The sequence below is a fragment of the Polypterus senegalus genome, chromosome 10 (genome assembly GCF_016835505.1).
Source record: "Polypterus senegalus isolate Bchr_013 chromosome 10, ASM1683550v1, whole genome shotgun sequence".
Lineage (NCBI taxonomy): Eukaryota > Metazoa > Chordata > Cladistia > Polypteriformes > Polypteridae > Polypterus > Polypterus senegalus.
In genome coordinates this window covers 48,063,655-48,073,966 of record NC_053163.1, presented here as the reverse complement: position 1 = coordinate 48,073,966, position 10,312 = coordinate 48,063,655, and the positions used below count along the sequence as shown (strand labels likewise).

Below are 10,312 nucleotides of genomic sequence, written 5' to 3'. Positions count from 1 at the left end.
TTGGGGTTTTCCGCCCCGTATATTGTACACACAAAAAACAGGTCAAAATCATAAACTCAAAAGTTCATACGCGACCCGACTCCTGGCGTGCGCCATTTTATTGGGGAGGAGCCGGAAGTGGAGGAATGTCGGGAAGGACCGCAAGGGAGGATGGGAAGGATGACGTCAGGGCAAGATGGCGGAGGAAGGGCGGAAGTAACGCACTGCGGTCATCGATGCCTATGGTGCAGGACGGTCTTTTTGCCTATGAGGAAGCAGAGGGAGAAAGTTAATACCCCACCATTCCCTGGCGAGTGGTTTCCCAGGTGCTGTCGAATCAATCCGCGGCCTCCTACTCGCGCGTGCGTGACAATATATATATATATATGTGTGTGTGTATGTATGCATGTATGTGTATATATATGTTGATATGTGAATATATGTGTATATATATGTGGATGTGTATATGTATATACTGTATATATATATAGATATGTGTATATGTAGATATGTATATATGCATATGTATATATGTTTAAATGTGTATGTGTGTGTGTGTATATACAGTATACAGGTATATATATGACAGCAACACTCATAACAGTGACAAAACAATTACATTGACAATCATGTTACGTTATTTTTAAAATGTTTCCTTTTCTTTTTCTTAACTTCTTTAACACACTACTTCGCCGCTGCGAAGCGCGGGTATTTTGCTAGTATTGTATGTAAGGTGACGGGTCCTGGTGAGACCTCGGAAATGCAACTTCACTTTCACCTTACCAAACTTTAATGGCACGTTTTTGTTCTGGTCCGTCTTTATTTCAATAGTCACTGTGTCAAAATGATTCTTGCTGACTGGGGCATAATGAGGTTTGTCGTATGTGATGGTAGTAATTTTATTCGCTTGATCCTCTATATGAACGCACCTCAAAAGGGGCACGTAGCTGTCTCCGACTCTCTGATGAGATACCATGTCCCTGTACACGTACAGCGTGTAAAAGCCAGCCCTGATGTCAGTGGGGAAAGGCACCTTGTAAGTTAATCCCCGAGTCTGATCAGGATGCACTCCTAATATTCGACCCAGCTGTCCTTTAAGTGTATAGTTTCATCCTTTTCGCCTGGTACCACATAGATTCTTCTTTCCACAGCATTATAACTGAATTTCACAGGATTCTCAAAAGGGACAGTTCCTGTTGCAACATCTGTCAAAGTGAGTAGGTTAAAAGTTGTTGAATTCATAAAAGACAGTAGGTCGTGAATACCTTCATAATACCCACATGGAATGTAGTAGCATTTTTTTTATCCCTGCAGATGATACGTAGAATTCATATATCCGGTTTGTCTATGTAATTCCCCGTGTGTGGGTATTGTATTTCTGCTAGACCGACTTCCCAAGAACCTTCTAATTCTATGAGTTTAGCAAGCTTTGTCGTGAAATTGGAAATTGTGTTGTTAGGGAAGATGTCTGAGGAAGCGTTGCTAGGCAGAGTTACAAAAAACTGTTTGCGCTCTATCGTATACCGCTAGAGAATGATGAGTTGATTATGAGCGTTCTGGATTTTATTGAACATGTTGGGCTTGGCTCTCTGATACCCAACTGTTAAATTTAGTCATTTGACTAAAATAGAATCGTTTTTTATTCTTAACTTTCCTATCCAGTATTTTTTCGATCCTGTAAACGTCTGTAGATTCGACTTTAATTTTCTGCAATTTAGGGTCATAAAAGGATCCTATGATCTCTTCACCATTGTAATCTTTAAGTTTGTACACAGCCGGTGCTCTAGGTACAAGCTCAGAAATGGTAAATATTTCGTCTGAAAATGATTGTCACAGACTATACTTTCTAAAAAGGTTGGCATCCTTCAAGATCTGCAGTAAGATGCTGTAGATGTTCTACCAGACGGTTGTGGCGAGTGCCCTCTACTACGCGGTGGTGTGCTGGGGTGGCAGCTGTGGACGCCTAGGAGGACGTGAGGAGGGCTTGTGCCTCCTCCAGACCGCGAGGGGGCGTCCGTCCTGGTTCTGTTGGGGGCCGCGGGTAGAGGGCATGGAAGCCCAGCCCTGTAGGGACCCGTGGCCACCGCCAGGCGGCGCCCCGATGCCGGTTTATCCCGTGTGGTCGGCGGCCGGGACTGGAGCCCGGCCGGGACGCCTTGGAGGACCAGAGGAGGGCATGTGCCTCCTCCAGACCGAAAGGGGGCCTCCGTCCTGGTTATGCAGGAGGCCTCGGGTAAAGGGCTTGAAAGCCCAGCCCTGTAGCGACCCGTGGCCACCGCCAGGCGCCGCCCCAGTGCCTCATTATTCCAGGGGCCCGGCACTTCCGCCACACCCAGGAAGTGCCGGGGAAGACGACCGGGGACACCCGGACGGCTTCCGGGTGCGCAGCCAGCACTTCCGCCACACGGGGGTGTGTCCGCGGGAGATTGCCAGGAAGCAGCTGGAGCCCATCCAGGTTCCTATAAAAGGGGCCGCCTCCCTCCAGTCATTGACAAGAGTCGGGTGGAAGAGTGGCAACGTCTGGAGGAGGAAGGAGGCGGTGGGAAGAAAAGAGAAAGAGAAAGAGAGTGTGGGAGAAAAGAGAAGAAGAAAAGAGAAGGCATTGGAGTGGCCTGGACTAAGGAGTATTGGGGTTGGTGAGCGGAATTGTAAAAGAATAATGGAAAATAAACCAGTGATTGTGGGTGACATGAACGTGTCTGCCTGTCTGTGTCCGGGGCGAGGTTCACACAGCATAAAGATGAAAGACGCCTCACGCCTGGACAAACTTGTTAAGAAGGCAGGCTCTATTGTAGGATTAAAGTTGGACAGTTTAACATCTGTGGCAGAGCGATGGGCACTAAGCAAACTTCTGTCAATCATGAATAATCCACTGCATCCACTTAACAGTGTCATCTCCAGACAGAGGAGTAGCTTCAGTGACAGACTTTTGTCACTGTCCTGCTCCACTGACAGACTGAGGAGATCGTTCCTCCCCCACACTATGCGACTCTTCAATTCCACCCGGGGGAGTAAATGCTAACATTAATTTTATTTTAATTTTTTTCATTTTTATTACTATTTAATTTAATATTGTTTCTTTGTATCAGTATACTGCTGCTGGATTATGTGAATTTCCCCTTGGGATTAATAAAGTATCTATCTATCTATCTATCTATCTATCTATCTATCTATCTATCTATCTATCTATCTATCTATCTATCTATCTATCTATCAAAAGGATGTCTGATTTTAGACATCCTAACTGTATCTTTAACGTGTTTACATCAGAAGGAGCCATTTTTATACTTTGATGATAACTTTTATTGTTAGAGTATACTAGATCCGGCAATTTATTGATGTAGGTTCTCGTATTATACGCACTGAAAAATTTCCAAATTTTAGATTTTAGTGTTTGGTTAAATCTGTCCACCATGGATGCCTTTAATTCGTTTCCTGTGGTGAAATGTTTTATTCCGATCTTCTTTAACAACTTTTGAAAATCTCAGTTGAAAAACTCTTTACCCTTATTGGTCTGGAGGATTTCTACCGCCGCTCAGAATGTCTTGGAAGGCTCTTGTCACTTCCTTACCCATTTTCTTCTTCAGAAGCCATACCCATGCATATTTAGAAAGTACATTGATACAGGTTAACAAATATTTATAACCACAGTTATGCTTGGACACATTTGTTATGTCTGCTAAATCCATCTGCCATTGCGAGTCTATATCAGATACATAAACCTTCTAGCAGGTTTGTGAATTGTATAAGAGTATAGACCAGATAAGCAATCCGACTCGTGATGGTCATTACTTTTCTGACCTGAAACCTCAAGAGCTCTTTTCAAAGAGTCTTTTCCCTTAAAGCTGCCAGGATTTGTTGGGTTATAATAAACTTTTTTCATGTAACCCGCCATCATCGATGGCAAAAGAAAAATGTCAATGGTTAAAAATGAAATGGTGCTTTATTGGTAATTTTCAAAAATAATATTAAAATTTAGAGATGTTTTACCAACCACTTCAAAACATAATATTACAGTTAAACAGCATGATTAAAACATGTTATATCACAGGTACATTCAGTTCAGACACTTCATCTGATTTTTCCATGTCGTATTCCCCATAAAACCCTAAATCGGACATATCAGGTACAGAAAAATGGTGTTTAGAGAAAGCATTGGCTATTTAACGTATTTTTGTGTAAGAGTCACCGTCAATGTTATGAAAGGCTTGTACAATAGCTTCATTAATAGAATGTTCATTTTTCAAGTTGTCAACAGCATTTTGTACAAATGCATGAATCTTGTGAAAAGGCAGAAAGATGCTGAAGCAACCCAGAGTTTTTATGACCAGGCTCCTGTTTCCGAAGGGAGTGTTAGCTCCGTGGAAATATGTTCTTTTATATTGCGGCGGTTTTAATAACCCTTTAATTAAATATGTATAATAACGGCGATATCCCTCTTTTCGGCGATAGGCGGCGACAAAGTCACAGAAAAGACAGAATATACTTAGCTTGTTTAATGCGGCTTACGTTGCTATAGATCAGGAAAGACCAGACACATTGCATTATGACCCACGGAGACTTGGTCATGTAGAAATGGCTTTTTTGCTGTCACAACGGAGGCGGTTATTGGAGTCGATGCTTTCACTCCCGCAGGTCTTCAAAACTTGGACTGTTTCCAGCGTTCCTTATATTGTATTCCCATGACCAAAGCCTCCTGGTCTCATGCCAAACAAGGTAGACAAACTGAGCTAAGAATCAGACCATCAGATCATATAACACTAGGCCTTTTAGGGTGACCACAGCTGTTCCTGTCTGTCTCATGCTTTGGCCAGCGCAGCACTTCTGAAAGGTGACACCCTGTGCTAAAGCTGGCTCAGCTCTGCATGGCATGTTACACAGAAAAAATGAATGAAAAATACATTGAAAGAAATGAATAACAGGTACAGTGACACAATTATTAATATTATAACAACCTTAGTATAACAGACCACCCTTTGTCACTGGATCTGTGACAAAACAATCCCTGAGAATCTTATTCACAAAGCAAAAGGTACTCAATCCCCCTTCACAATGTAAACAGCTCCTCAAGAATGCTTGTAACGTCGTGGGGTGTGGTGTCGGTCTAGCTCCTGCTTTACCCGTCTAATACGCAAATGTAAGTAAATATTGGTAATGGTAAAAATGAAAATAATAATAATTAACAGCACAAGTGGATGAACAAGTACATTTACCATAGTATTACTTGATGGTGACCACTTAGTGAAAAAGTCCCACCAGTGATGTGTAGATATTTCTTCAATTTCTTCTGCAGAGGTAATTACTTTTGTTTCATCTGTTTTCAATCTTACTAGTAGGTCCCTTGCTTTATGTAACGTTACATTAAAAAGATGTTCATATTGTTTAGCATGCTCTAAAATCGCTTTATATTTAGGTAGTTCTATTTCGTAGGCAAAATGTAAATCCAGAGATGGGTTAGCTTCTGCTTCCCAATGTATATTCTCCCATGTAGTTAACATGTAGGTTCTTCCATAATAGTCATCTCGTATATTACTCACATTGGTGCGACAGGATACCCCTGGGCCCTCGTAGTAGGTACCATCACTCCAAGTGATGTTATTTACTGTCACTGCACATGCAGAAGTGGTATCAGTTTGAAACACTTCAGTGGAGTTTACTGCTATTTGGCGCCAATAACAGTCCCCAGCTAAAGGATGCAAACAGGGGTGTGGCAATGTACCCACCCTTTGACATACGAACCCTTCTTGCCAGTTATAACAAAAGGCAGGTTCAACAGTATTATTATTTAAGTCTATCCAGTGTCTATCTACTATGGGTGTCCACCATGTTCCTCCTAGTAACACAGGTAAAACATGAAACGGACACCAAACATTGTCTTCTTCAACAGTGGTTGCTACCTGAAATACAGCTTGGCATATTGATGCCTCGCACATGAAGGACTTAGGCTGCAACCACCAGTCTGCTGGTAATTTTAATTCTTTTTTCCAATGTTGGGGGTTTTTTAAGCCCCAATCTGTCTTAAAATTTAAATACTGCTGTATGGCAATAATCTGTTTTAAATAGCAAGCTGATTCTTCATCTATGGCCCATTGACTTTGTAAACCAGTCCATAAGGACTCATTTAACCACCCATGGTGGGCCTTCCATACTAGCAACTCCTGTATATGCCTGTCTGCCAACTCAGGCCCCCAATGAGCCAAAGTTTGCAAACTATTGGCTTGTTTCACACCAATAGATGATATTTTGTGATATATTGCTGCTATATCAGCAGTATTAAGAGATCCTAAACCTAAACCTCCTATACCTAATCCAGTTCCTATAGCTCCCCACATGTCTCGTTTTGGCCTTCGTTTTATTTCTACCTTATGAGGAGGCCATAGGGATTGTATATTTCTACAATTATATGTTGCACCTGTACTGCGTGGTAATATGTGTTCTTTTCTTGGAAACTCGTGACGTTTTATATCAAACCCACTAACATTAATGTTAAGTGCTACAGTAATTATTTTATGAGCTATCCTAGCTTTTTTACAACCCTTCATTTGTCTCAGTAATGTTGCATCAAATGGATAACCATTCCCTCTCCTAGTCTTGTGAATTTCCCATAACATTACTGGTACCTTTACATTTGTTGTTGCTTCCTGTTTAAACACATATAATATTACATCATTTTCAGGTGTTGCTATTGCAGTCATTTGTTGCCCCCCTTCAATAGTCCAACATGATAGTCCATTGGAATCCGGTTTACAGTTCATCATAGCCAGCCAGACAGATGCGTTATTATGCACAGTCACAGTTATTTCAGTGTCTTCATAGGTCCTCACAGGTAAAGGTAACAGGTCAGGATATTCCAGTTTCATGTGAAATGGAGGCGTAGATGTCTTGTCTCGTAGCTGCCAGGTACAGTTCTTGGTAAGGGTGAAATTCAAGGTTACATGCCTTTCCATTTCTGGCGTAGCAGCAGCCCAAATGACTTTGTTATAGGGGGTGCATCGGCTCCATCCGGTCCAGAAACCATCTATCCCGATTATTCCACACGTGAGGATAATCTGTGTAAGGGAAAGCAGAGGGGCGACTGAGAGCCCGTTAAAAGAACCATTCTAGTGTCTCCTGGTCCTGCAGTTATTATTTCTCCTGCCCTTGGCTTTTGCCCTGGGTTAAAACCCATACCTTCCCTCCAATTTCTCCTTTAAACTGCGCAATACTGACTGAAACAGGTGTGACTTTGTCTATGTGCAATTTACATATGGCCTGTCCTTCAGCTATGTGTATGTCTTTACTGCCTTGATTTTCTAAAGCTAAATACCATTCATTTACACAGATCTCTAATGTCCCTGTTAAACATTCATCTGTTACAAGCATTTCAATGTTTATTCTCACCTCCCATTCCTTTGGCCACTGACCTGTTATACCCAAGCTGAGTTTGTCTGAGGAATTTAATTTGAGTGTAAGTGATTTAGGTGCCCTAACCAATAACCCTGTGGGAGTTAATTCATTGTTTGCCAGTGGACTAATTGTTGTCAGGCGGAGGGCACACACAGGTGGCTCTCCTCCGACATTTTGATGTCTCATAAAAGGTGTGGACCCAGCCAACGGACGATTATTGAGATTAAATAAGGCTTGCTTTAACACTTTAGTCCAGCCTTTAAGATGATTATGCCCAGTAAGTTTTTTAACTTGTTCTTTCAACAGGCCATTCATTCTCTCAATAAGTCCTGCAGCCTGTGGGTGATAAGGGATATGCAGAGTCCATTGAATGCCAGCTCCTTGAGCCCACTCTTGTACGTCTCTTCCAGCAAAGTGGCTTCCTTGATCACTTTGGATTTCTTCAGGCACTCCATATGCTTGGATTAACTGGCTCAGTCCATTCAGTGTAGCTTTCTGGTCAGCTCTTGTTGATGGATAAGCTTGTAACAGTCCAGAATAGGTATCTACTGCAGTTAAAGCATATAATAGTCTATTTTCTCGTGGCAGTGGCCCAATGTAATCCACCTGCCAAATTTGTCCTGGTCCCATTCCTCTCTTCAGTTTACCAGTTGCCTTCTTCTGTAGGGGCCATTGTTTTACTTCTGTACATGTGGAGCAATTATTCACTATTTGTTTAACAATATCAATAGTGACTGGAATACATCGCTGATGACACCATTGATATGTTTTCTCTGTTCCCATGTGTCCTGATGTTTCATGAGCCCACCTTGCTAATGATATTAAGGAAGGCTCGATTACATTTACTTCAGCATAGTGCACAGGTCTTCACTTGCTACCAAGGCTTTTTCCAGGTTAAGTTCTCGAACAGCAGCTATTAGATCAGCTTGTTGGTTATAAAGCCTTCAGGGATATCAGAGGGCATGGGCATCCACATGACCAATGAGAGTTTCCCCTCTGTTGCCCATTGTCCAAAGCTGCTCCCACAGTTCTGTGCCACCCCACAGTTCTCTCCCATGAATAGTCCAAGCAGTCCTTTCCACATTGTGATCCACCCTGTTAGTCCCTGAAAACTGCCCAGCTGTCAGTATAAACAACAACAGGGAAGCTTTGATTTTCTGTTAATGCCATAGCGACAGCAATAAGTTCAGCCCATTGGCTTGATTTCCCTTCCCCTTGTTGCTTCAGGATGGTCTCAGTGTGAGGTTGATAAGCCACTGCTCTCCAAAGCCTTTTACCTCCGTCCATAGTTGCTGACCCGTCTGTGAACCAGCTGTTCTCCTGTTGCGCTGGTGTCAAATGACTGTATGCTGGTGCTTCTTTAAAGGGCGACTCTATTACAGGCACAACAGGTGGTATGTCCTCTGGATCCTCATAAATCACAGCTCCGGCCATAGCCCCTTGCAAGGCACTCGTGTCTTTGCCTTCAAAGTGTGCTCTGGCTTGTAAATACCATTTCCACTTGCATAAAGTCTGATTTTGGGCAGCGCCTGCTCTCGCTCCCAGGCCATTATCTCTAACCCACCCAGCAATGGGCAAGTGAGTGCGTAGCGTTACCGGAGCAGGACCTGTCTGTCTTTCAGTGTGTAAAAGAGCCCAGTATGCTGTTAGAAGCTGTTTTTCAAGTGGTGTATATTTAGTCTGTGAGCCTGTCAGTTGTCGACTCCAGAAGCCGATGGGCACACGTTTTTGATTATGTTTTGCCAAAGGCTCCACGTAGCAATATTATTCTGTTCTGTGGCTTCCAGTTCAAAAGGCAAATTAGCTTTTAAAGGTCCCAGTCCTTGGTGTTGGACTAAAGCTTCTTTAGCTGCCTCAAAAGCAGCTTGTTGTTTTTCTGTCCATTCAAACTGTGCCTTTTTCTTGACAACATCATGTATAGGTCTTAAAATTAGTCCCAAATGTGGCACAAATGCTCTCCAAAAGCCCATTAAACCCACAAAGGATTGAGCTTCTTTTTTGTTAGTTGGTGCCTTTAATTTCTGCAAAGAGTCTATTACTTTTTGGGGCACTCGTTTTTCTGGTCCAAACCACATCATACCCAGAATTTAACTTCTCTGGCGGGTCCTTGGATTTTGTCTTTATTGATAGCCCAGCCTCTGCTCTCCATGTGGGATATTAAAACTGACAATGCCTTTGTTACTGATGCTTCATCCCCAGTTAACATTATATCATCCACATAATGGAAACATCGTACCTTTTCCAAATCTGAGCAGGTAGCCAGATCTCTTGCTACAAGTCCATGGCACAAAGTAGGGCTGTGTAGGTATCCCTGTGGCAGTACTTGAAAGGTGTACTGTCTGTCCTTCCATGTAAATGCAAACTGATCTTGACTGTGGGTTGCAATTGGAATAGAGAAAAATGCATTAGCCAGGTCTATGACAGCATGCCACTCTCCTGCATTAGCCATGATGTCTTCTATGATGGTCACAATATCAGGAACTGCAGCAGTCAATTGCGGTGCTTTAGCATTTAGACCTCTGTAATCGATTGTCATTCTCCATGAACCATCCGGTTTTCTGACTGGCCACACTGGAGAATTGAAAGGGCTAACTGCAGGTCGAATAATTCCTACCCGCAATAACTCTTCCACTGTTTCTCCTATTTCTTGCAATCCTCCTGGCAAACGATACTGTTTTAAATTTACAGGTGTGTCAGGGACTGGAATTTCTAAAGGGGTCCATTTTGCCTTTCCTCTTACTATTGCTTTTACTATTCTACACATGACATTACGAATCCCAAAAGAAAATGTTCCCCATTTTGTTTGGAATGCCTTTCCTGTAAGAATATCTATCCCCAGAATATATTCAGGCAATTCTGAGACAAGCACCTTAGCTTTAAAAGAGGGTGACTTTCCTATTGCTAAGTGTACTGTGATTAGTTTCGCCTGGATATCTGCGCCTCCGTA

The 10,312-nt window shown here is 42.5% G+C and overlaps 1 protein-coding gene across 1 annotated transcript; it reads right to left on the bottom strand.

Annotated features, from left to right (window-relative positions):
* Positions 1 to 7,090: 7,090 nt before the first annotated feature.
* LOC120537113 lies at positions 7,091 to 8,222 on the bottom strand. The gene has a single exon (XM_039765775.1). It carries the CDS (start codon positions 8,146 to 8,148, stop codon positions 7,105 to 7,107), a length of 1,044 nt encoding a protein of 347 aa, XP_039621709.1. The 5' UTR covers positions 8,149 to 8,222; the 3' UTR covers positions 7,091 to 7,104.
* Positions 8,223 to 10,312: the final 2,090 nt, after the last annotated feature.

Bases quoted from the DNA above. Each gene is read 5' to 3' on its own strand.
- LOC120537113 (XM_039765775.1), bottom strand. From the start codon at position 8,148: ATGGGAACAGAGAAAACATATCAATGGTGTCATCAGCGATGTATTCCA.